At 46.4% G+C, this 27,608-nt stretch overlaps 1 protein-coding gene across 2 annotated transcripts in view; it reads left to right on the forward strand.

The window, feature by feature from the left end:
* Positions 1-27,608, forward strand: part of DYM (dymeclin) — a 265,771-nt gene that overhangs the window by 197,119 nt on the left and 41,044 nt on the right. For both annotated transcript variants that reach the window (XM_064176432.1, XM_064176434.1), the window contains 2 exons: positions 15,307-15,489; positions 26,357-26,470. In XM_064176432.1, coding sequence (XP_064032502.1) covers positions 15,307-15,489; positions 26,357-26,470 — 297 coding nt within the window. The remainder of the gene's footprint in view (positions 1-15,306; positions 15,490-26,356; positions 26,471-27,608) is intronic.

Genomic DNA, 27,608 nt, shown 5'->3' on the forward strand with positions numbered 1-27,608 from the left:
TTTCCAAATTTCAGTTAAAGGTTCCTTTTTTTTTTTTTTTTTTTTTTTCCCCTTCAGGCTATGGCTGCTGTGTGCTTCCAGACCATTTTGTCAGGAAACAGAGCAGTGGCCATCAGCTTCCTTGTTTATCAACCCATGCAGTGTCTAGGGGAATGCACTTGGAAAATAAGATGGAATGTAGTAAAAAACAACATTTAATCAAAAAGTGACTCCATCTCTTTGTTTGCCTTCTGTCAGCTCTCAAAAGACTCTTTCTCATCACTTTCCTATTTGCATTTTATTCAACCAGAGAGAGCAGTTCTGAAAGCTTGGCTGTGGAGATTTTTTTAAGCCCATCTTAATAGAATAAATGATACTGCTGCTGGCAGTGATTGGTTTTGGATGTGTAGTTAACTAAGAGGAAAACAAATAAACCCACTTTCTTACATTGTGTTTTCTTTTAAAAGGGAGAGTCTATAGATGCTTTAAACTTTAAGTAGGAGGTGGAAGAGACTTCTGAAGATCATCCAGTCCAAGGCTTCTGCTAAATCATTGCTGTCAGCCTTTCCTGCTCACAGAGATGCTCCAGGCTTGGGAGCATCTTTGTAGCCTCTGTTGGACTCCATCCAGTAGTTCTTTGTCTCTCTTGAACTGGGGAGTGCAGAACTGGACACAGTACTGCAAATGTAGTCTCAGTGAGGCAAAGTAGAGGGAGAGGAAAACTTCCTCAGCCTGCTGGCCACATTATTCTTCACGAACCCCAGGAGACCATTTGCCTTCTTGGCCACAAGGCACATTGCTGACTTACAAGGGACTCGTCCACCAGCGCTCCCAGATCCTTCTCCACAAAGCTGCTTTCCAGCAGGTCACCCATAACCTGCACTGGTGCAGAGAGTTGTTCCTCCCTAGCTGCAGGATCCTCCACTTGCCCTTGTTGAACTTCATGTGGTTCCTCTCCACACAGCTCTGCAGCAGCTTTCCTTTTAATATGATTACTTCATTTCTATACTGTTTCCTTTAATGTTTGAAATAGTTAACATCCCTGAAAGAATTAATGGTATGGTTTCATAAAGAGTTTTACTTCTGAATTTCTTTTCTACCCATCCATGATTCATCTTCATCTCTCTGAAGTAAAATGATGGTTGTAAGGCAGCACATTCCTGCTCACTGCAGTACCATAATCCCTTATCAAGTGTCTGTTATCTGAGATCTGGCATTTTTTAGCTAGTGCTTAAGGAGCTACAACAGGCAAAGAGTTTTGCACCATCACTAGATTTATCTGTATGTGTCAACTCCTGTAGGAACAGCAACAGCTTAAATCGAATACCAATACCAATAGGAAGAATAATACATAGTATTGTTGTTGTGGTTACAATTATGGCTATTTATTATTGTTCTTGTGGTTGTTGTTATTACTAAGCATGGTTAATAAAGTCAGGATACACTCTACATGTTTCTTTTCCTGATTCTGATGAATTTCTGTTAGTTCCTGACTCAACTCAGTTTACCTTTCCTTTGATTTTTCTTGCGTGAGCGCTTGTCTGAGTCTTGTGCTGCTGAGGCACGGGAGGAATGCTGGGTGGCCTCAGCAGTAACACTGCTCCTCTTGCCTCCTTGACATTCCCCAGATTGTAATGATGGAAGTGTCTGCTCTGCAAACTCCTCCTGACTTTCTTGTGCCTCCCACAGAAATTTCAATAGCAGTTTTCACCCTGAGGGCAAGAATAGAGAGTCTTTTGGCTCAGCCTAGCACTGGCTTTTCCCACTGTGTGTCATCAGGACCTGAAGATTTTCTACATGTTACACTATGTAAATTAAGGAAATGTGGTGTAGTCCATGCTTATTACTGAGGACATGAGCCAACAACATGCACTTACTGCCCAGAAGCAAACTGTCACCTGGGCTGATCCCCAGCAGTGTAAGCAGGGGATTCTGCCCCTCTGCTGTGCTCTGCTGAGACCCCTCCTGCAGTGCTGGGGACAGCTCTGGAGTCCTCAGCACAGCACAGACAGGGACCTGTTGGAGCAGGGTCAGAGGAGGCCACAGCAATGCTGGCAGGGCACAAAGGGCTCTGCTGGGAGGCCAGGCTGAGAGAGTTGGTCCTGTTCAGCCTGCAGAAGAGAAGTCTCCAAGGAAACCTTCTGGTGGCCTTGCAGGGCTTCAAGGGCCTAGAAGAAAGCTGAGGATAGACTTTTTCTCAGGGTCTGTTGTGAGAGGCCAAGGGGTGATGGTTTGAAACTAAAAGAGGGAGATTCAGAGTGGAGGAAAGAAAGAAATGTTTGAGAGTGAGGGTGGTGAGAGCCTGTCCCGGGTTGCCCAGATAGATGCCCCGTGCCTGGGGTTGTCTGGGGCTGTGAGCAAGCTGCTTTAGTTGCAGATGTCACTGCTGAATGTAGGGAGGTTGAACTAGATATCTTTAAAGGTCCTTCCAAGCAAAAGCATCCTGTGATTTCAATTGAAACTTGGATTGCACAGTTTTATTTATGTTTGTTCTCTTAAGAGGGGTCAAAACTATCCAGAGTGGTGCTTTCAGTGGAAGATGATTGCCAGGGCTCCATGGCAATGAAATATCATGGCAACCATGCTGAACCACAAGTTCTGATCAATGAGGAACCAGTGCAGAACTTCTTAATTCAAATTCTGTGCAAGTGATGACTTTAGTGAGATACTGATGTTTATTCAGGTAGTTTTGGTACTTTCTCAATTGGAATTGCTTAGATACTGCTTCAGAAGCAGGCCAGTGACAGCTGCATGAGGTTCAGCAAGTCAAAGTGCAAGATTCTACATCTGGATTGGGCCAATCCCTGGCACTCTGCTGGGTGCAGTGGGTTGAGAGTAGCCCTGAAGAAAAAGACTTGGGGATGAGTGGTGAGAAGCTCCCCAGGAGCCAGCAGTGTCCTCATGCAGCCCAGCAGGCAGCTGTGTGCTGGCTGCACCCAGAGGAGTGTGGGCAGCAGGGCAAGAGAGGAGATTCTGCCCCTTGACTCTGCTCTGCTGAGACCCCACCTCCAATCCTGCCTCCAGTTCTGGTGTCCCCAGCAGAAGGACACAGAGGGAGTCAAGAGGAGAATCACAAGGATGATCCATGGGCTGGAGTACCTCTGCTATAGTAATGGGCTGTTCAGCCTGGAGAAGAGAAGACTCCAAGAGGATCTCAGAGCTGCCTTCCAGTAGCTGAGGGGATTCTGCAGGAAGGCTGCAGAGGGACTTGACTGGGGGGTCAAGTAGAGACAGGAGAAGAGGTAATGGTTTGAAGGTGAGGGAGCGCAGGGTTGGACTGGAGCTTAGCAAGAAGTTCTTCAGTAGGAGAGTGGTGAGACTCTGGAATAGACTGCCCAGGGAGGTTGTGGATGCCTCCTCCTTGGGGATGTTCAAGACCAGGCTGGATGAGGCCTTGAGCAGCTGAGTCTAGCTAAGGAGTGTCCCTGCCCATGATAGGAAGGTTGGAGTAGATGATCTGTGAGGCATTCTGAGTCTGTGAGATGTTTGAACATAGTTCTGCAAAATCTGTAGCATGGAGCGATTTTCTTGAATGACAGCAGCTGGTTCATTGGAGCTGTGCTCTTGGGTTTGTGTGTGAGCATGTGTAGATATATATAGATAGAGACATACAGATATATATAGATAGATTTGTACTGCAGTGAGTGTCATAGTTGCATAGTTGTCAGTGGCAAACATAGGATGAAGAACTTGATAATGCAGTCAGAGGTGAAGCTGGAGCTATGAAGAACTGGTAGATAAATGACATTTCTCTAAATCTGGAGGAAATTTTGGGAGATGTGAAGGGATAATGCAAAGAAAACTGTTTGGTTTCCGTTGCTAATTGATGTTTTTATCTGTTAGCAACGTGTGATGTTTCCTCCATCTTGCTCTTCTTCATGATAGATTTATGGGCTCCTACACTTCAGTTAAACATCATATGGGATAAAAAGGATAAGATTCCAAACAAACATTAAAGATGTGATAAGTAATCTGAAGTCTCTAAGTACTTACTAAAACACAAGCATCAGTGCATATGTTAGCAACCTTGGCTCCTCCAAAAGAGCTTAAGAAGTTCATCAGTGCATCATCTTCAAGGATCACTCTTGGAATCACCAAATGGTAGCAGCTGGAAGGGACCTCCAGAGATCATGAAGTCCAGCCCTCCAGCCAAAGCAGGATCACCCAGGGCAGGTCACACAGGAACATGTCCAAAAAGGTTCTGAAAGCCCCAGAGAAGGAGACACCACAACCTCCCTGGGATGCCTGCTCCAGGGCTCCAGAACCCTCACAGTAAAGAGGATTTTCCTCATATTGAGGTGGATCTTCCTGGGTTACAGTTTGTATCTATTCCCCCTACTCCTATCACAGGACACCACTGAAAAGGGTCTGTCCTCTTCTTCTGCCATACACCCCTCAGATATTTATAAACATTGATCAGATCCCCTCTCAGCCTTTTCTCCAAACTAAATAGCCCCAGGTCTCTCAGCTTTTCCTGATCAGACATGTTCCAGTCCCTTCATCACCCTCTTAGTCTCCACTGGACTCTCTCCAGCAGATCCTTGTCCCTCTTGAACTGGGGAACCCAGAACTGGACAGAATGCTCTAGGTGTGGTCTCACCAGGGCAGAGTAGAGCAGGAGCAGAACTTCCCTTGACCTGCTGGCTGCAATCTTCATAATGCACCCCAGGAGACCATTTGCCTTCTTGTCCATGAGGGCACATTGCTGTCCCATGGATAACTTACTGTCCACTGGGACTCCCAAGGTCCTTCTCCATGGAGCTGCTTTCCAGCAGCTCAACACCTAACCTCTAGTCCAGTTCTGGGCCCCTCAATTCAAGAGAGATGTTGAGGTGCTGGAACATGTCCAGAGAAGGGCAACAAAGCTGGTGAGGGGCCTGGAACACAAACCCTATGAGGAGAGGCTGAGGGAGCTGGGGTTGTTTAGCTTGGAGAAGAGGAGGCTCAGAGGTGACCTCATTGCTGTCTACAACTACCTGAAGGGAGGTTGTAGCCAGGTGGGGGTTGGTCTCTTCTCCCAGATAACAAGCAAGAGAACAGGGGGACACAGTCCAAGTTGTGCCGGTGTAGGTCTAGGCTGGATGTTAGGAGGAAGTTCTTCCCAGAGAGAGTGATTGGCATTGGAATGGGCTGCCCAGGGAGGTGGTGGAGGCACCGTCCCTGGAGGTGTTCAAGAAAAGCCTGGCTGAGGCACTTAGCGCCATGGTCTAGTTGACTGGTTAGGGCTGGGTGCTAGGTTGGACTGGATGATCTTGGAGGTCTCTTCCAACCTGGTTGATTCTATGATTCTGTCATTTATTCTAACCCCTAATCTGTACTGGTGAACTTCTAAGGCTGGATGAAGTAGCACTTGCAGCTGCGGAACTTTACATGAAGATTATGTAAGAGCTGCCTTGGAATATATTTTAAATAATAATAAAATAAGAGAAATAGGAAGTGTCAGAATTTCTGTTCACTTAGCAGTAACTGCTGCCTAACACCTCCAAGCAGTTTTTGCTGGTGACATTTTACAGTGAAGCTCTGTAGTGTAGTGCTGGAATCAGAAACTTTGCCACTTGAGTAACATCCAGAAAGTCCTTCAGCTCCACTCAAGGTAGGCAGGTTCTGTTAATTAAAACTTGTATCACAATGATTTGTTTACATGTGTGTAGTGGATCTGGGCTTGCAGGTGGAACTCATCCTTTCGTGTTCTACCAGTCAAACCAAACAAGATCTTCCCATAGCTCTAGGGAATACCACTGAGTTTCAAGGAGAAATAGAGAATCATAGAATAGTAGAATGGTTTAGGTTGGAAGGGACCTCAAAGATCATCCAGTTCCAACCCCCTGCCATAGGCATGGACACCTCCCACTAGAACAGGTCACTCAAGGCCTCATCCAACCTGGCCTTGAACACCTCCAGGGAGGGAGCATCCACAGCCTCCCTGGGCAACCTGTTCCAGTGTCTCACCACCCTCACTGTAAAGAACTTTTTCCTAACATCTACTTTGAATCTCCCCTCTTCCAGTTTAACCCATTGCCCCTTGTCCTGTCGTTACAAGACCTTGTCAGTAGTCCCTCCCCAGCCTTCCTGTAGGTCCCCTTCAGACACTGGCAGGCCACTAAAAAGTCCATTTCCTTTCAACACCATGAGAATTTCATTGTCATTTCAAGCATGATTTGAGAAAAGGAATCACATTCTTTACTTAGATTTTTCTAGAAGCAGTTGCTTCCCAGTTTTGTAGGACCTTAGAAAATGGTCAAGTTTAGTTTTACTTAACATTTTGTTTGCTTTATTGTGTATGGTTTGGAAATGCCATGTTCTTTCTTACATGGGCAGTGTTAGAGCTCCTGGCCATGAGGTATGTCACATAATCCCACCCTAGTGAGGCTTGGAAGGGACCTTTGGAGATCATCCAGCCCATCTGCCCTGCTAAAGAAGGGGCACCTGCATTAGGTTGCTCAACATCACAATGTCCCAGTGGGGTTGGAATCTCTCCAGAGGAGGCTCCACAACCTCTCTGGACAGCCTACTTTAAGCTTCCAGCACCCTCACACCAAATAAGATTCTTCTCATGCTCAGGTGGAACCTCTTGGGTTCCAGTTTGTGCCCATTGCCTTTGTCCTCTCTCTGGGCATCACTGAAAAGAGTGACACCATCCTCTTGCCCCCTGGTCCTTCCCCCTTTATCTCTTCCTGAGCAGTGATCAGATCCCCTCTGGGGCTGCTCAGCTCCAAGCTCACCAGCCCCAGGACACTCAGCCTTTCCTCCTCACAGAGATGCTCCAGGGCTGGGAGCATCTTTATAGCCTCCACTGGACTCTCTCCAGTAGTTCTTTGTCTCTTTTGAACTGGGGAGCCCAGAACCGGACACAGAACTGCAGATTTTTCTTTGCTAAACTCTGCTGCTGGTGTGACAGCCCAACTTTCGTTTGTAAGCAGCCATCAGAGATGCTAGGGTTTGCTTTTCAGTGTAAGCCCTGCAGTCTTTCACTTGGTACCTATTTTGCCGCAATACCACATGATGGCCAGAAGTTATCTGGGTTTGACATACAACAGCCAATGAGTATATGCCAGTAAAAGAGATGAAGATAAGATTTCTGTCACCAGAGGCTTGGCTTTGAAGTTGATTTGTGGGTTGAATGCACAAATGATGAATACAAGAGCTGCTTTCTTGCCCGCTTCCATCTTTCCCCTCCTCTCTTCCACTGCTTTGGTATCAGGAGTTTATTTTGTTGAAGGTTTTGTTTTTCTGCTGAAAATGCAGGAAATTCAGACAGCTCCCTTGGAAGCTCCCCAAAGCTAATACAAACAAGATACATATTCTTCTCTTAAAGGAACTAAAAACAAACAATTTGAAGCCATGTAGCTGTAGAAATCCCCCTGTGAAAGAGAAAAGGGAAGTTTATGTCATTGTAGTTGTGGGTGCCATTAGATTATGTTATCAAGGTGAAATTCCCCAGAGTTTCAGCTTGCCTGTTCCACAGACAAGAGTACAACACCCCAAAGTTTATGACAGCTGCATTACAGGCAGGAGTGGAAGAGCCAGCTACTGAATATATCCCAAAACATAATCATTTTAAATGCTCCTCAGCATCTATAACACTAACTGGGGGGAAAAAAATGGAACAGAATATACTGGAAAATGAACTGAAGGTCTTAATTCATCCAGGCATTCTGTGGGTGAAGATGATGATCTGGAAGAGTTTAACAAAGTTTTCCTTCTTGTTTCTCCCTGGTGTCTGTTTGGAGTGCATTGGGCATTCTTAATCTCTTTGATAACTGCTGAGTATATGGGATGTGTATCCTGTTGTTTTCCATTGTTGGCAGAACTGCCTTTAGAGTCACATCTGCGTCATGGTGGAAGCTGTTGTTTACCATCACAAGTTTTTCTGGTTGAAAATTCCATTTTGGGGAGAGAATGTCTGAAAATACTGCTTGTGAAGTAGTGTGAGGAGGCATCGTGGCTAGGGGTTCAGAATGAAGAAAAGCCTTAACTAACGTTACCAGTGCCACCCTCGCCTCCTCGCCTGTCCTCTATTCCGTCATCCATATAGCGACCTCCTGTTTCAGATCAGAGGGCTGGAAGGGCTCTGCTGTGAGGCCAGGCTGAGAGAGTTGGACTTGTTCAGCCTGGAGAAGACTCCAGGGAGACCTTCTGGAGGATTTTCAGTGCTTCAAGGGGCCTAAAAGAAAGCTGGGGGCAGAGGTTTTTCTCAGCTCCTGTTGTGACAGAACAAGGGGGAGATTTAGATTAGATGGAAGGAAGACATATGTTAGATTAAGAATGGTGAGAGCCTGTCCCCTGTAGCCCAGAGAGGTAGTAGATGCCCCATCCTTGGCGCCGTTGCGTGTGAGGTTGTCCAGGACTGTGATCAACATACTGTAGTTGTAGATACCCCTGCTGACTGCAGAGGGAATGGACAACATGACCTGTAAAGGTTCCATCCAATCCAAACCAGTCTATGATTTTATGGTCTTGTGACGGATGGTTCCCCATGGATGTTCACCATGTGGATGCCACAACAAAAATGTTACCCTGTGCGCTACCTGCACCTTCCTCTGACCCTCCATTCTACCTGGTTGAGAGACAGGACATGAAAACAGAGGCAAAGGGAGCAAAGGTCCTTGAGGGGCTAGCCAGAGCTAGCTGGGAACATAGAATATCAGAGATAGTTTTACTTCATTGTGTTGGGGAGTTGCTAGGAAGGAAACTGTTAAAGTATCTCAAGCTAAAACTACTTTAAGTAGCTTCTTTAAACTGTTTTTGTTCTACCAGCAATAAATGTGGACTAAAGCCACTGAGTTTCAACATGGAGAAACTTGCACTTTGAAAATTCAAAGCTCATGGCATCCTAATACCATCCCAGCAGCAAGATCCCACTCACTGAAGCCCATTCATTGTCCTAAGCAGTGGGTTCAGAGCTGTGTTTGGACATGTTTTTCTGCCAGTCTGTGTTTCCATCATGAATTCCTTTGCTGACGCTGCTGATGTATTTCATCAGGATTCTTTGGAATCATAGAATCATAGAATCAACCAGGTTGGAAGAGACCTCCAAGGTCATCCAGTCCAACCTAGCACCCAGCCCTATCCAGTCAACTAGACCATGACACTAAGTGCCTCATCCAGGCTTCTCTTGAACACCTCCAGGGACAGTGCCTCCACCACCTCCCTGGGCAGCCCATTCCAATGCCAATCACTCTCTCTGGCAAGAACTTCCTCCTAACATCCAGCCTAGACCTACCCCCAGCACAACTTGAGACTGTGTCCCCTTGTTCTGTTGCTGGTTGCCTGGGAGAAGAGACCAACCCCCACCTGGCTACAACCTCCCTTCAGGTAGTTGTAGACAGCAATGAGGTCACCCCTGAGCCTCCTCTTCTCCAGGCTAAACAACCCCAGCTCCCTCAGTCTCTCCTCACAGGGTTTGTGTTCCAGGCCCCTCACCAGCTTTGTTTACCTTCTCTGGACATGTTCCAGCACCTCAGCATCTCTCTTGAATTGAGGATGAAGGCTTCACTCAATGTTCCTTTCCAGGGATGGTTTTTTTTTCACCCTGTGTCATTGTAGCATATTGCATGACCCATCCCCTGCTTGGGTTTTGTTTTTTTCAGGCAGATAAGCTTCTTCCTGCTCTGATTGTGCTAACTGTACAACTGCCTTTGTGATAGCAGTCGTGGTGCCACTCCAACAGGCAGGAACCTCCAGCAGATACTTAGCTGAACACATCAGCTGGCTGGAGAACTGCTGTTGTGTGACTGCACAGGGGCTTCTTTAGTAGCTGCTGGTGTCCTGGATTCGTACAGATCCCACCACGAAGGAAAAGGTGGCTGTTAGATCTTTTCCACAGGACCTCTGGTGACAGGACAAGGGAGGATGGTTTGAAACTCAAAGAGGGAGTCTCAAACTGGAGAGAAGGAAGAAATAATTTAGACTAAAGGTGGTGAGACCCTGTCCCAGGTTGCCCATAAATGTGGGAGATGCCCCACCTCTGGAACCTTCCCAGGTCAGGTTGGACAGGACTCTGAGCAATCTTATTTGGTTGCAGATGTCCCTGCTGACTGCAAGGAGGTTGGATCAGATGGCATTTAGAGGTGCCTTCTAACACAAACCATTCAGTGATTCTATGGATCTGTGATTATTTGCCATATAAACTAGCACAGAAGGAAGGAAAACAGCAAGCAGACCAAGTTTGTCTCTTCTTGCTAGATCTTTGGTCACACTGAGGCTTTGCGTCCTCCACTGTCAGGGATTCAGTTGCTTTATCTCTTCATGGCTTAACATTCCTGTAAGGAACCAAGCTGTGACCACCAGCCTGGGGTTTGGCCACTTGGGCTGCTTGACTTCTCTTATATTTTATGTGTCATATGCTTCTCAATCACGGCTTTACACATCACTGTCATTCCAGCAGTGAGCACTGAGCTCTTTGGAAGTCTTGGCCCAGGAGGTTGCCATGCTGATTGTTCATTCTCTTGCAGTAAGGAAAAGAGCAGTATTCCAGGGTAGTCTGAGATGTGAGCATCCAGCTATGCCTGTGGTTTGCCTTGGCTTTGCACATTTGTGTCTTCCTTCTCAGCATTTATCAGACTCACATTATTTTTCTCCTGATAATATTGCCATTCCTGTGCTTGTCCTGTTATCCTCTGCATCCTCTGTGCTTGTTTCCATCTCCTGTCTCTGCCATTATAGCTTGTTTGTTTCTTTTAACAAAAGAGACATGGACTCCTCAGAATTATCTCCAAGCCTCTTGCAGCTGCCTAGTTGCAGGGAGCCACAGCCTGGTTTGGGGTTGGAAGGGACCTTCAAAGATCATCTGGTTCAACCCTTGTGCACTCATCAGGGACATCTGCAACCAAATTAGGTTGCTGAGAGCCCCAGACAACCATGATGGTGCATCTACCACCTCTCAGGGTAGCCTGGGACAGCCTCTCTCCACCCTCACAGTGAACAGTTTATTCCTTCTCTCCACATTGAATTTCCCTCTTTCTTTTAAGCCATCACCCAATGTCCTGTGAAAACAGGCCCTGGGTAAGTTTGTCCCCAGATTTCATCTAGGCCCCTTTAAGTACTGAAAAGCCACCAGAAGGTCTCCCTGGAGCTTTCTCCAGGCTGAACAATCCCAACTCTCTCATCCTGCCCTCACAACAGAGGTGTTTGTTCCTTGTGCAACAGCACCATGTCCAAGCATCTGGGGTTTTTTTACTTAAAAATTAAAATCTTAGCAAAATTCAGCTCAATTTTTTTCAGCTAAGATTTAAATCCTTTCCTGAGAAGAAAACATGATGTGGTCACCTGGGATTATCCACAGTGATCGTGGTTCTATTTCTGTGTGCCCATCCCTTCTGTAGGCGTGATTTCAGACTTCCAGAGTTGGTACCAAGCTGTGGCTTTCCCACCTATTTTAATGAAGAGTCTAATTATTTCTGTGGGCAGAAACAAGCCATAAAGGAGGGGGTGAACTGGTCCTCATGATTTCAGCTGCTCTGAGAGTCAGTACTTTTCCTCTTCCACTGGGAAAAGTTTCCATAACCTTCTTTATATCAGTCATGACACCATCTCTAGCTGCAGAGGGGCTGAGTCTTGGTGCTGGTGATACAGAGCAACAAAAGCCCACAGCTCTTTATCAGCTCTTACAGCATTGCTCCATTGTCTCATCCAAACACTGTCCTTGGCTCTCTGCTTGTTTTTTCCTGTTTTGAAAACTCCTGAAGCCTTTACAAGTGCTTTAGTCACTGGTTGTGGGAGCTTGCAGCTCTCTAGATAATGTATATGCAACATGGGGATCCAGTCCCATTTCTGTGTCTTCTGTCCCCATCATTCTTCTCACAAGTCCTATAAGGAGTGGCTGAGGGAACCTGGGTCATATAGTCTGAAAACAAGGGGGCTGCAGAGATGCATTCTCACTCTGTACAGCTCCCTGAAAGTTGGAGTCTGGTAGGATTCTGTCTCCTGTCCCAAGGAGCAAATGATAGGACAAGAGGAAATAGCCTCAAGTTGTGCTGGGGAGGTTTAGTTTGGACATGAAGAACAATTTCTTGCCCAAAGGGGCTGTCCAGCCCTGGACCAGGCTGCACAAGGAAGTGGTGGGGTCCCTATTCCAAGAGGAATTTGAAAGTAGCTGTGCTGCTGAGACATGGTTTAGTGGTGAACTTGCGGCGCTGGTCTATAAATCGTTACAGTCAGTTAAGTACTTTGTTTGGGGCTCCTTTAAGCACTGAAATGCTGACAGAAGGTCTCCTGGAGCCTTCTCTTCTGCAGGCTGAACAGGATGAACTCTCTCATCCTGGCCTCCCAGCAGAGCCATTTCAGTCCTGGCAGCATTGCTGTGGCCTCCTCTGGCCCTGCTCCAACAGGTCCCCCTGTCTGTGCGGTGCTGAGGACTCCAGAACTGTCCCCAGCACTGCAGGTAGGTCTCATGCCCATTACGCACAATGCACAGCATCTAACTAGGGTGCTATTTCATCAGATGCTGGCAAGGAAACCGCAGACAGAGGAACCACCTGTGCTTTGTAAGCAAAGGTTGTTTCTGTCACAGGAGAATGTGATCTCATTGACAGACTAAGTAGCTCCAGTGATCAGCTGTGTCAGGGTTTCTGCCAATGTTATGAGCTGCACTACGACGGTAACTTAGGTGGCTGAGGTAAAGCTGTTCAGAAGGAGGAGGAGATCCTCACGTGCAGAAAAGCATCTGTAACCTCCACAGTCAGTCAGACGTCGTTACTGAAGAAGGTGATTACTATGGAGCGTGCGTGCCAAGTGCTGTTCTTCAGACAAGGGTTTCAAAAGGCTTTGGGTACTCACATCTCCTTGTGGATGAAGAAGATAGGCAGTGTGGTTAACCAAATGAGAGTGCTGTCGCATTTTGGCATTTGGGCACTCTGTGGTCCATTGTGCCATGGAAGAGATGCAGGAACAGGTTAGGGCAGTGATGCTCCTCTATCAGCACTTGCAGGAAGAAACTTATCTTCACTTTCCATTGAATATAGCAGAGAACTTTGCTCTTGATGTGTCTCTAACGAGGATAATGACAAGTTCTTGTGTTTTCTTCTGCCTTGGTAAAAGCATCTGGCAGGTAGTGATACCTGCAACACTTCCTTACAGTACAAAACAGTTCAGCTACCTGCAGATTGGCTGGCAGTGCAACAGAATGTATCTGCAGTGCTGGGGCCAGTTCTGGAGTCCTCAGCACAGAACACACAGGGACCTGTTGGAGCAGAGCCAGAAGAGGCCACAGCAATGCTGGTAGGGCTGGAAGGGCTCTGCTGGGAGGCCAGGCTGAGAGACTTGGGCTTGTTCAGCCTGCAGGAGAGAAGGCTCCAAGGAGACCTTCTAGTGGCCTTTCAGTGCTTCAAGGGGCCTCTAAGAAAGCTGGGGACAGGGTCTGTTGTGACAGGATAAAGGGTGATGGTTTCTATTAGAAGAGGGAGATTGAGAGTAAAGAGAAGGAAGAAATGTTTGAGACCAAGGGTGTTAAGAACCTGTCCCACGTCGCCAAGAGAGGTAGTAGGTGTCCCCTCTACCATTCCATGTGAGGTTGTTTGTGGCTGAGAGCAACCTCTAGTTGCAAATGTCCCTGCTGAGTGCAGGTGTGTTGGACTAGATACCCTTCAAAGGTCCCTTCCAACCTAGCACAATCTATAGAACCATTCCATCACACTATAAAAGTACTTTTGCAAGCACAGTGTCTGAAGCATTTCAGTGCCTCACTGTAGCTCAGAAGATGTCTGAGTGTGTTATAGGCAGGTAGCAAAAGGAGCTGCTGGTAGTGTCAGCCCTCGTACTAAGCAGATAAACTCAAACCAGCTGGGTGTGGGTCACATTTATACCGGACCTGTAACTCCTCAAAGTCCAATTTGTGATGTGGAGGAGAGGCCTCATGACATGGACAACGCAGATTTGCCCCTTTTACGCTATCCCATGGGAGAACAGAGACTTGTCTGGTCTAGCCAACTGCATCAGGCATATCCTGATTGTGTAGCCCAAGGAAGGACGTCCAGAAAGCTGGCAGGGCTTCACTGTCAGCTTCTCCAGCTTAGAAACTTACAGGTTTGCAGTCATCAGGAACGGTTTATGAAAGGCATTGCTAAGATGAAAAGCCTTAGGGCTTAATGCACCACAGAAAGAGGTTTTGGTTCCCTTTTATTCCAAGTTTTCTCCTGTGTAAAAATAAAGGAGCGAAATAAACAACCAACCAACAAAAAAAATCGCCATGGAGAAAGTCTGGAGAAGGGTTGAAGCTGTTCAAGGTGCAGTGGCCTAGATGCCAGTTAGTTTTCCTTCTTCTGCCTTTGCTTTTCTCTTTCACCAGATGTTTTTTTAATTTTTCTGGTGTTTTTTTTTTCCTCTTCTTTCTGTATGTCCTCCCCAAGCAGGAGCTCAAGAGAAAATAAATTAAAGATACACAGGAGTGCCATTAGTTAGCATAGGAAGGGTTGAAAAGACTTAAGTTCACTTAATCCCTGGTGAATTTGGCTGATTACAATATAGTAATGCTTTTTTGGCATGAGAATATGGCTCCTGTTGAAAGAATCACAGAATCCCAGTTTGAAAGGGACCTCTGGAGGTCCAAACCCACTGCTAAAGCAGGGGCACCCACAGCAGCTTTCCCAGCATCACAATATCAGGATGGGTTTGGAATCTCTCCAGAGGAGACTGCACAACCTCTCTGGGCAGCCTGGTCCAGGCCTCCAACACCCTCACACCAGGGAATTTTCTCCTTATGTTTAGGTGGAACTTCCTTTGTTCTAGTTTGTGTCATTGCCCCTTGTCCTGCCACTGAGCTCCACTATAAAGCCTCTGGACCCCCATTCGTGCCCCTCCCCCTTTAGCCCTTGATCACCATTGAGAAGATCCTTTCTGTCTGTTCCGCTCCCACATTGCTCTCCAAAAGGTCCTGAAAGGAGGCTGGAGTGAGGTGGGGGTTGGTCTCTTCTCACCAGCATCAGTGACAAGACAAGAGGAAATGGCCTGAAGCCGTGATAGAGAAGGATTAGGTTGGAGATTAGGGAAAATTTCTTTACTGAAAGTGTGGAACAGTCTGCCCAGGGACGTGGTTGGGGTCACCATCCCTGGAGGTCTTCAAGAAATGTGTGACCGTGGCACTCTGGGAGATGGTTTAGTGGCTGTGGTGGTGCTGGGTTGATGGTTGGACTCCATGATGCTGGAGGGCTTTTCCAGCCAGAACAACTCAGCAATTCTGTGATGTCTTCTTCATGCACCCCAGGACCATTTGCCCTCTTGACCAACAAGAGTTACTGCTGACTTGTGTTGAGCTTATTGTCCACACTTAGCTGTGCTGTCTGTATCTCACAGTGGAAAGGGACATTCCAACCTTTTATCCCTTTCTTAAAGGCGCAGGACCTGAATGTGATTGAAGAAGTGATCCGGATGATGCTGGAGATCATCAACTCCTGCCTGACCAACTCTCTCCACCACAACCCCAACCTGGTGTATGCGCTGCTTTACAAGCGGGACCTGTTTGAGCAGTTCAGAACTCACCCCTCCTTCCAGGACATCATGCAGAACATAGATCTGGTGAGTGACACAGGATTTACAGGCTGCTTGCGTGCCCTTCTGTCATTGCTTCATCCTTTTGAGGCATGGAAAACAGTCCTCATCTCTATCAGCTCCTTAGAGAAAGTACTAAAAAGTTCAGTTTCAGCTGGTTTTGGGGTCTCCACTGTGATTCCTTCTGGGCAGAGCTGGGTGAATTTGAGATTCCTTCTGGGCAGAGCTGGGTGAATTTGAGATGCTTCTGGGGTTGAATTGCTCTGTTTGGTGGTGGCCAGTGGTAGGACAAAGAACAACTGGCACAGACTGGAACACAGCAGGTTCCACTTCAACAGGAGGAGATGCTGGAACAGGCTGCGCAGAGAGATTGTGGACTCTCCTCTAGAGACTTTCAAAACCTGCCTAGGTACATTCCTGGGCAGCCTGTCCTAGGTGACTTCTTTGGCAGGGGATTGGACTCAGTCTCTGGAGGTACCTTCCAACCCCTGACATTCTGTGATTCTGTGATCTTCACTCAGCATTATCTTCTTTTAGCTGCCCCTTATCAGGAACTTGTCTTTTTGGGAAAGAAGCAGCAAATTTTCATCATCAACCAATCTTTCTTTTCTCATACTCCCATCACCAGCCTATTAATGATTACAGGGAATCATAATTACATAGCCAAGGGCAGGAATTCAGCTGCCAAATTGCAGTGACAGCATCATAGAATCACATAATGGTTTGGGTTGGAAGGGACCTTAAAGATGATCTATTTCCCTGCCATGGGTGGGGACACCTTCCACTGCACCAGGCTGCTTCACCTGCAAAGTGTTATCTCCACAGCAATCCCTTTGGGTAAGTAAACACTTTAGAAGAGAACAAAATTAAATGGCTGTGGATGAGAAGCTGTTACTGGTGTGGCTCTCCATGAAGGATGTCTTTGGTAAACAGCTGCCAGAGAATTACTGCTCCATCTGGTTGTGGCTTTCACGATCATCTTGAGAACCTGCGTAATGAGTCCTGGTAGAAAATGAAAGATTTTAAGTGCAAGGAATACTTCTCAGTCCTCCAGACAATATTTGCAAAGCTGAGCAATCAAAATCATATAATTATGTTGATTTGAAGCGACCTTTAAGATCATCAAGTCTAGTCAGTAACTCGGCACTGCCAGGTCACTGCTAAACCACATCCCTCAGTACCACCTCTACACAGCTTTGAAAGCCCTCCAGGGATGGGGACTCTGCCATTTCCTCAGGCAGCCTGTGCCAGGCCTTGAAAACGCTTTCAGGGAAGATTTTTTTCCTTATTTCCAACCAACATTTGTGCTCTAATCCCTTCACCAGCTTCGCTGCCCTTCTCTGAACATACTCCACCATCTCAGTGTCCCTCTTGGAGTGAGGGGCTCAAAACATGATGCCCACTGGATGCAAAGTGTAGGGAGGGGAGGCTGCACAGGGTGCTAAATTTGTTGCTGCAGTGAATAACATGTTTATTCAATGTGATTAAAAACCTGCTGAGGTTCTGCTTTGATCTCTTTTGTTTTAAAGTAGTGCAGGAGATTGACAAGTTTCTGATGATCCATAATTTTAAATATTGAACCAAAATCCTGTTCACAGTATCACAGTATCACCAAGGTTGGAAGAGACCTCATAGATCATCAAGTCCAACCCTTTACCACAGAGCTTAAGGCTAGACCATGGCACCAAGTGCCATGTCCAATCCTGCCTTGAACAGCTCAGCACAGTTCTGTACCTTTCCCTTCCTCTCCTGGTCTCACTTCATGTTTTCTGGACATGCTTGGAGAGCAGGGGATTCAGGACTCAGTATCACAGTATCACAGTATCATCAGAGTTGGAAGAGACCTCACAGATCATCAAGTCCAACCCTTTACCACAGAGCTCAAGGCTAGACCATGGCACCAAGTGCCACGTCCAACCTTGCCTTGAACAGCTCCAGGGACGGCGACTCCACCACCTCCCCGGGCAGCCCATTCCAGTGTCCAATGACTCTCTCAGTGAAGAACTTTCTCCTCACCTCCAGCCTAAATCTCCCCTGGTGCAGCCTGAGGCTGTGTCCTCTTGTTCTGGTGCTGGCCACCTGAGAGAAGAGAGCAACCTCCCCCTGGCCACAACCACCCCTCAGGTAGTTGTAGACAGCAATAAGGTCACCCCTGAGCCTCCTCTTCTCCAGGCTAAACAATCCCAGCTCCCTCAGCCTCTCCTCGTAGGGCTGTGCTCAAGGCCTCTCACCAGCCTCATCACCCTTCTCTGGACACGCTCAAGCATTTATTTATCAGAGCTTTAGCAGCTGCAGGCTACACCCAGCAAGATGCTGCCTAGATGATTAGGACAAGGTGTCTCCAAGTTGTAGAGTAATGGTATGGTGCAGATCATAAAATCATAGATTAGTTTGGGCTGGAAGAGACCTTTAAAGATCATCTCGTCCAGTCTCGCTGCTGTTAGGAGGGACATCTGCAAATAGAGCAGGTTGTTCAGAGCCCTATCCTCTCCTGAAATGTTGCCAGGGATGGAGCACCTACCATCTCTCTGGGCAACCTGAGACAGGCTCTCACCACTCTCAACCTAAACAATGTATTACTTCTCTCTGTCTGATTCTCCCTCTTTTAATTTAAAAGCAACACCCCTTGTCCTGTCCTACTAAAAAAAAAATATATATTCCCCATTTTCTTAGGCTGCAAAGGTAACAGTGTTAATTTCTGACTGAGATAGGGACCTTCTCTGGTTACACAGGCAGATCCACTGGTGGACAGATCCTTCTGCATGACAGTCTTGTGCCTCCCACGGAGAGCAGCCTGTCCTTTCCTTTGTAACACTTAAATTTAGTTTTTTCCTCAACAGTTTAAGCAATTCCTCTCCAAAAGTCTTTAATGCTGAGTTACAGCAGAATGCCAGCTACATGCAGCAACTATTTAAAGCTCCCCAAGGCAGCATGCTGAATTTTTAAATAGTTCCTTTGTTAGAGGAGTGAGGATGTATAAAAAAAAAAAAGTCTTTCTTTTTAATGTACCTGTCACCAGCTGGCAAGTGGTGAGAGCTGTCAGGCTTGGAGAGCTGAATAAAAGATTAGGTTCAGCTGACTCCTCTTTTACCCTGTCACATCTTCCGCTTCAGATAAGGTATCAGCAGCTCTGCCATCCTGGGCAGAACCAGTCATTGTCTTGTGTTCTACAGCCAAAACATTTTAACTGGCCTTGCTATCCCTTGAAAAAGTGACAAATCATATTGGTTTCACTACACACGTCGGGGAGCTTGTCAAGGACCATCTGCACAGTGTCTGAGAAGAACCAAAATGGGTTCCTAGCTCCTGGACGTTGCTCAGGCTTTTCTCAGCAGTGATAGGATGATAGGACTCATTTTATTTGGAAGAGATCTTTAGGGCATCATAGACTCATAGAATCGTTTTGTTTGGAAGAGATCTTCAAGGCAGAACTGTAGAATCATAGAACCATCTTTGGTTGGAGAAGACCTTTAAGGTCATAGAGTCCAGCCATTCTCTAACTCTGCCTTTTCTCCAAAGTAAACAACTCCAGGTCCCTCAGCTGCTTTTCACAACAACTGTAATCTAGACCCTTCACCACCTTTGTTGCTCTTCTCTGGATGTGCTCCAGCACCTCAATGTTTTTCTTGGGCCTAGAGCTGAACCTGGTACTTGAGATGTGGCCTCACCAGTGCTGAATACAGAAGGACAAGGCCTGCCCTACTCCTGCTGGCCATGCTGTTTCTGATGCAAGCCAGGATGCCATCTGCATTATTGGTCACCTGAGCCTCTAAGGACTAGTAGAATGGGTGCTGGTTAGCCAAGGGAAAGATGAAGTTGATGTGATGTTTTTTGGAGAACACACTGCTGGGAAGGAAAAGGGGAGGACCTTTTTCACACACTTGCAGATTCACAGGCCATAAGGGAGGTCTTTGTATTATTCATAATCAGGAAGCACTGTGGCAGCTTTTCAGGGGATGTTGTCATTGGAGACCTCTGGATAGCTGACATTTGTCAAGACAGTGGTGTGAGTGGAACATGTGTCTGGGTTCATGTAACTGTGGGGGTGACTGTGGAGCTCCATCAGCTGCTCAGAGCACAGTGGCCATTGCTCAGCTTAACTGTGGTAACTATGGACTTTGCCTTCAGACTTGGGCCATTCAGGTTACTCTGGAGACAGCACCTCATCTCTGCATGTTTCACTGTTGAAGCAAGAGTGAGTGAATGTCTAAAGGAATAGAACACTTTATTACTGAAAACTGCTTCTTTACCTTCGGGTTTTTACAAATCTGCCAATAGAGAACACATGGGAGTGGTTAACACTGCCCAGAAGAAACTGAAATCAAGTCCCTTCTGTTTCCTGTTGATTTGCTTTTCATCTTAGAAAGTCATCATAAGGAGGATTTTGTGCATCTTGCTTAGCTTAGTGGGGTGGTCTTCCTCTGGATGGTGAACAAAGAGGAACATGGTGGTTCCTGTTCTGGCTGTGACTTCTCTGTATGCTTCCTTCAGAGGTGATGTGTACCTGAGATCAGCAATCTCAGACCTGTCAGAAATTTGGTGGAGACTCCTCTCTAGTAATTGCCAAAGGTGAGATTGGTTCATGGCCATCCTGAGAACTCTTTGGCTCCATTACTTCTGTAGTTTGCTGTGGGCTACTGAAACTGTGTGGTTGAACTAGAGCTGCTAGAATTTTGTTTGCAAAATAGTTGATGGAAATCAGGAGGTTGGGAGCAACGTCTCAGTGATGCAAAGGACTTGATGGATGGAATTTCCTACCAGGAATTTAGAGATTTCACTGCCAGATTTCAAAATCTATTGAGTTGGCTCAACTCTGGTATGGCAGCTCCTGTTTCAAGACCTACAGGACTTGGAGTTGACATGAGAAATGATCTCTTGTGGTTTTCCTTAAAATAGCCATAGATGAACTTTCATCCTGCAGATTACTAGAGCATGGCTAGATATTTGAAGTATTTTTTTTGTTTCCTTTTTTCTTTTTCCCTCCTCCTCACTCCTACTCACTTTGGTTGCTGGGGGTGGGGAGGTGAGAAGAGAGATGTACCCTGATGAGTTCACATCTTTTAACATGCTTCTAGTTTCAAAGTGAATCCAAATGATTTAGGTACCTTGCTACTAGACCTTTGTTTTTTCTCCTGTTAACAAACCATATTAACAGGATGTTTCATGGAATAATAGAATCCCAATGTGGCGGGGGTGGGGGGGTTGGAAGGGACCTCTGGAAATCATCCAGCCCAACCCCCCTGCTAAAGCAGGGGAACCCACAGCAGCTTGTCTAGCATCATAATGCCAAGGTGGGGTTGGAAGCTCTCCACAGAAGGAGATTCCACAACCTTTCTGGGCAGTCTGCTCCAGGTCTCCAGCACTCTCACACCAAACAAGTTCTCCCTATGTTGACATTGAACCTCCTGGCTTCCATTTTGTGTCCATTGACCCTTGTTCTGTCTCTATGGCACCACTGAAAACAGTCTGGCCTCTGGCCCTCTTGCCCCCTGCCCTTCAGATATTGATAAGCGTTGATCAGATCCTCTCTGGGGCTGCTATTCTCCAGGCTCAGCAGCCCCGGGACTCACAGAAATGCTACAGGCCCCTCAGCATCTTTGTAGCCTCCACTGGACTCTCTCCAGTAGCTCTTTGTCTCTCTTGAACTGAGGAGCCCTAAACTGGACACAGTACTCCAGGTGTGAGCTTATATGGGCTAGATAGAGGGGGAGAAGAACCTCGCTCAAGCTTCTGGCCACACTTATCTTAGTTCACCCCAGAACATCATTTCCCTTCTTGGTCAGAAAGACACATTGCTGGCTCATGGTCCCTTCTGAAGTCAGCAAGACCCCTTTAGCTCCAGAACAGGGATTGTGACTATCATTCCTGAGCCTAACTGTGGTTTCTGTGTTCATACAGAGGCTGAAGTGCTAATATGACAAGAGGTTTGTTTTCTCTTTTCCTCCTCCTTTCAGCATGCCACCAGTACAGCATCTCCAGTCTACCTGGAGGAATCAAGTGGAGCAAACATCGTATCCTTGATAGTTCTGCTGCTGCTTGGTGTATGCTGTAGTAAATAGAAATATTTCACTACTTCATCCTTGGAGCTTCTGTAGAACACAATAGATGGGTGAAATCATCAACATTGTGGCTGTTTCCTCAGAGTCTTTAAAAAACCCTCAAAACCCTAAAATGCCTCTTTGAAATCATTCTAGATGTCTTCTAGCACATTTTAACTCTGATTTTTTATATATATATATATATTTGTTGTCTAGAACACAAAAGGACTAATGATGAAAACTGGGTGTGGGCGAACAGCTGATTCTGTATAAGCCAGTGTGTGCCCAGGTGGCCAACAAGGCAAAAAGCATCCTGGTTTGCCTCGGGAATAATGTGGGCAACAGGACTAAGTCAAGAATTATATCCTTATACTCAGCACTGTTAAGGCCACACCTCAAAAACTGGCTTCAGTTTTGGGTCTCTCACTCCAAGAAGGACATTCTGGTGCTGGATCACATCTAAAGAAGGGCAACAAAGCTGGGCAAAGGTCTAGAGCACAGATGTTGTGAGGAGCAGCTAAGGGAACTGGGACTGTTCAGCCTGGAAAAAAGGAGGCTGAGAAGAGACCTTCTGGCTCTCTGCAGCTCCCTGAAAGGAGGCTGGAGCCAGGTGAGGATTGGTCTCTTCTCTCTGTTACAGCTGACAGGACAAGAGGAAACAGCCTGAGTGGAGGCTTAGGTTGTACATGAGGAACAATTTCCAACCCCAAAGGGCTGTCAAGGCCTGACTCTGGCTGCCCAGGGCAGTGGTGGAGTTGCCATCTCTGGAGGAGTTTCAAAGCCATGGATATGAGGTGCTGAGGGACATGGTTTAGTGGTTACTTAGCAGTGCTGAGTTAATGGTTGGTCTTTTCCAACCAAAACAATTCTATGATTCTACAGTAAACACTTTTAGGCAGAGATCTTTGTTTTCTTTAGTGCTTCTCTCTCTTTTTTCTTTTTTTTTTTCAGGGGTTGTGGGGGATTTAGGGTTGGGTTTTTTTCTTTCCTTTTGCTCTTTTTCTCTCCTTTTGCTCTTCTTCTCATAGAATCAGTCAGGGTTGGAAGGGACCACAAGGATCATCTAGTTACAAAACCCCTGCCATGGGCAGGAACACCCTGCCTTAGATCAGGCTGCCTACAGCCTCATCCAGCCTGGCCTTAAACACCTCCAGGGATGGGTCCTCAACCACCTCCCTGGGCAACCCATTCCAGGCTCTCACCGCTCTCATGCTGATTATCTTCCTCCTCACATCCAGGCTGAATCTCCCCACCCTCACCTTTGCTCCATTCCCCCTAGTCCTGTCAATCCCTGATATCCTGAGAAGTCTCTCCCCAGCTTTTCTGTAGGCCCCCTTCAGATATTTGAAGGCCACAGTAAGGTTACTTCAGAGTCTCCTCTTCTTCAAATTGGACAGCCCCAACTCTTTCAGTCTGTTCTCATAGGAGATGCTCCATCCCTCTGAGCATCCTTGTGGCCTTCTCTGGCCTTGTGGTCTACATCCCTCTTGTCACAGGAGCTCCAGAACCAGATGCAGTACTCCAGGTGGGGCCTTACCAGAGCTGAGTAGAGGGGGAGAATCACCTCCCTCAACCTGCTGGCCACACTTCTCCTGATGCAGCCTAGGATCTGGTTGGTTCTCCGGGCTGCAAGTGCACACTGCTGGCTCATGTTGAGCTTCTTGTCCACCAGCACCCCCAGGTTCCTTTCCTCAGGGCTGCCCTCCAGCCAGGCGCTGCCCAGCCTCCATTTGTGCTTGGGATTGCCCCAACCCAGGTGCAGGACCTTGCATGTGGTCTTGTTGAACTTCATGAGGTTGGCTTGTGCCCATCTCTCCAGCCTGCCCAGGTCCCTCTGGATGGATCCCTTCCCTCCAACCTGTCTGCTGCATCACACAGCTTGGTGCGGTCAGCAAACTTGCTGAGGCTGTGCTCAGTGTCTCTATCCATATCATTGGCAAAGATGTTAAACAAGACTGGTCTTTCTCTTTCTTTTCTTCTGTTTTTCGCTTCTTCCTTTCTCTTTTATTTTTATTATTATTATTATTATTATTATTATTATTATTATTATTATTATTATTATGTCATTGTGACACTCATTGGTTGCCTGAGCATCTGACTGGGGCATTGTGCTGTCAGGGTTAGAAAAAAATTACTGTAGTTCTATATTGCCTCAGGTAGGAAGGCAAGTAACTCTTAGATAACACTTAGAGATATACATATTGTTGTTAAAGTAGATATTTTTCTTTTCAGTCATTGAGTGCATATCAGAAATAACCAATTCAGAGTTCTCTGAAATGCTAACAGAGCCTGGAAACCAGACTGGCTTTTGTTCCTTTAACTCCAACAGGATTAGTACCTTTACCACCAAAAAATTATTCAGACAAAGCCAACAAACCAAAACAGAAAAGTCCTTTAAAATCCTGTTGAGATTGGAGAGTTTGACTTTCCAAAATAGGAAACTCAGGTAGTATCTGTGAGCTCCATTCAGGTTTTTTTATGCCTCTGCATTATTACAGTATGCCATCCTTTTGATGAAAAGCCAAATATTAAACACTGCTTTTGTTGTGGTCTAGCAGGACTTGAGCTAACAAGGCAGCACCAGTGGGATGGGTGCCCTTGGCAAGGACAGGTTTCACCAGCAATTACTGACATCAGAGGAGTGTTGAAATGCAGGAAGATGTTTTCTTCCTTCAAAGGTTGTGGGCAACTTGCTTGCTCCTCTATGAGCTGTGCATCCTCTACAAGCAATTTGTCTCAGAGTCTATGCCAAAACCGTGTCAGCCTCACTCTAAGGTCCTCACGCTCTTTGCACAAGCTCTTTCTTGCCATTTCCCTATGTAATTTTGGGTTACTCCCTCCAACTCCTTTGCTTATGAACTCAGCACATCTTCTCACCCCTCTTTTTTCCAAGGATCAGAGATCACAGCACTACAGTGGGTCCTTATCTGTAAGAATGTAAAGCCTACCTGCAGCGTCTGGCATGGGCAGTGAAATAACTCCTTTCTACTCAAGTGTGGAGATAATCATAAAGATAGAGGAGTAGGGAGATAATTCTGGGCTCCATTGAAACCAGCAAGGCCAGCGGGTCGAGGAGGGTGATTCTGCCACTCTGCTGTGCTGTGCTGAGACCCCACCTGCATTGCTGGGGCCAGCTCTGGAGCCCTCAGTACAGGAAAGACAAAGATCTGTTGGACTGGGGCCAAAGGAGGCCACAAAAGCAGTCCAAGGGCTGGAACATCTCTGGCCAGAGAGGCAGTAGATGCCCCATCCCTGGAAGCATTCCAGGTGAAGTTGTCTCGGGCTGTGAGCAACCTGCTCTAGTTGCAGATGTCCCTGCTGACTGCAGGGAGGTTGGATTTGTATGAGCTTTGTAGGTCCTTTCCAACCCAAACCATTTGATGTTTCTGTAGTCCTAAGGACAGCAATCTGTAATAAAAATGCCTTCCCCAGAAAGTTTATCAGTCCTTGGACCAGACAACCCAGGGAAGTGGTGGAGTTATCATCCCTGGTGGTATTTGAAAGCTGTGTAGATACGATTCTGAGGCACATGGTTTAGTGGTGACCTGGCAACGATGGGTTGATGGTTGGACTTGAACTTAAATGTGTCTCTTCCAACCTGAACGATTCTACTTGATTTTTTTATTGACTGATTTCAATACTTTTCCTATTTAAAACAGAACAGAAGGAAAACCAAACCACAACACCTCCCCCAGAAAAAAAAAAAAAGAAAAGAAAAAAAAAGAAAAAAGAAAAACACCACAAGCAACTTCCAGCAGGTCTTTATCTCACTTACTTGGTGTTTCAGTTTCTGGGGAAAATTACTCTGCAGTCCAGAAAATCTACCTGTTCAAAACAAAGCCTTGGGTTTCAGGGATCACAAGAGAGGAACAACAAATTTGAATCTCACAGTAATCAAGCCATCAGCTGTCTTTGTTTCATGACTGAGCTGGGAGGCATAATTAGGGTAATGGTTTCTGGCTCCAGCTGTGTTTCACTGTGGAACAAAGAGAGCTCAACAGAGGGTTTGTAGTATAATGTGCTTTCCCCCCTCTTCTGCTTGGGAGAGTTAACAAATACTACTTGATGTGAGTCAGCGACGTTAGGAGTTTTCAGAGAAGAGTGCTGTTGGAAGCTTAAGAGATGTTAAGGAACCTATCAGCAGCATTTGCTGTGCGGGAGAGCTGTGGTGGCCTCCAGCCAAGGACTAGACAGGTGTTTACGTGTACCTGGGCTCAACTAAGTGGTCTGACCATTCCGTGGTACTTTCAGAGGACTCTAAATAGGTGTTGAAATTTTGCCCCCTGCCCTTTTCACGTTGTTTGGAAGTCTGGATCCCCCTGCGTGACTGCTGAGTTACTCTGGGGTAAGGGATGGGGTTTGCAAAGTGTGTTCTTTTGAGGATGAAAGGGGCTGTAGAAATGGAGGTTTTCTGATGTTCCACATGGAGAACTGCCGGTGGGATGTCTCCTTCTGGTGTGACCTGCTGAGCTTGGAGCAGGATAAAAGTTAAAGCCTGACCTAACTTGTGTTCTAGCTAACAAGAACCAGCTGGGTCCCAGCAAGGGGGGTAGGGAGGGAAATATGGTGAAAATCAGCTTGGCCTCACCAGGGAGATAAACGGAGGATGAGAGCATTGAGGGGGGATGAACAGGTCTTTCTGCCTGTAATCTGTGGTGTGGAAGATACATGGGGCACTTCAGGTGATGGTTTGGCATTAGCAAAGTCTCTCTGGCTGTGACACCAGCAATAACATGATTATTCTTTTAGAAGCAGAGACACGTTGATCCAGGGACAGAAGGTTACAGCTTTGTGTGTAAATTGATCCAGAGATCTCTCTCTTTGTCTTATTTATGTGCTCTGATTTCTCATTCCAGGTGATCAGCTTTTTCAGCTCCCGGTTAGAACAGGCTGGAGCCGAGCTGTCAGTGGAGAGAGTTCTGGAAATCATCAAGCAAGGAGCTATTGCTTTGCCCAAAGACAGGCTAAGAGTAAGTGCTCAAAACCTCCTCAATTAAGGTGTACTGTTCCAATCAATTATGTCCATCCCCTTTATATCCATAGCAGCAACACATCATTTCTCCTATCCATAGCAGCTGATAAGGGAAAACATTGTGGATTGCCCTATGTGTATGTTTTAATTTCAACCCCTATCTCCAGCTCCTAAATCCAGAGTGTTGGGGTGAGTTTTGATGACTAATTGTTAAATACAAGCATGGCAATGAAGCAAACTTTCCTGAGGTTTTCTTCCAGCTGTCTTGAAAGATGCAGCCTCACCTCTTCACACATTGTTGAGTTAAGCTGTAGCCAAACTTTGATCATTGTTGTTTTCGCTTAGCTTATTCTTCTTTTGCAGTGTTCTGCACTTCCATCTAGGTCTGTATAAAGCACTGCAAAGATAATTTCCAGGCTCTTTAGTTAAGAATTAACCAACTTACTGAAAATCAGTACTGGTCAACGTGGTGATGAGCTTTCTGTACAATCCTGAGCAGACCCCTCAAATTTCATGGGGGATTTACCAACCTGACAGGTTTTGTGAGGCTAAAACCCATACTGCGGTAATGAAATCGTTGTCAGTAGGTGAGTAACCAAATGGGAGTGATGTGTGGTTTTTAGCCACAGGACAGCTTTTTTTTTTCCATGCCCTGTGTATTTTAAATACTCTTTTGCTTGCTGCATTTTTTGTTGCTGCTCCACATTAAGTGGCCAAGGATACCTTTTCAAGACCATTTCTTTCATGGTGGCTTTAGGAAAGCAGCGTCTGATAAGGCACACTGAGTACACACGGCTGTTGGCGACGGCTGGTGATTTATTTATACCCTGATAATTTTAAAGCACTCAGTGGGAATTGTCTAGCTGGCTGCATGCAGTAATGTCCTCCCTTCAGTTCCTTCTGTCCCTCAGATGGCATGGATTTAGTCACTCAGACTGAATTACTTTGGGAGAGGTTGGTGTAGAGTGTAGGTCTTGAATCATAGGACTGGAATAGCCCAAGGGAGGACACCAGAGGAGTTGTTGGATCCAAAACCACCCCTCTGAGTTGTGTCAGTGCTACAGAGAGAAACTCTTGAGTGTTTCAGTGTTCATATGGCAGCTTGTTTCCATGTAGCTGAGTGGACAAGATTGAGA

The sequence above is a fragment of the Pogoniulus pusillus genome, chromosome Z (genome assembly GCF_015220805.1).
Source record: "Pogoniulus pusillus isolate bPogPus1 chromosome Z, bPogPus1.pri, whole genome shotgun sequence".
Lineage (NCBI taxonomy): Eukaryota > Metazoa > Chordata > Aves > Piciformes > Lybiidae > Pogoniulus > Pogoniulus pusillus.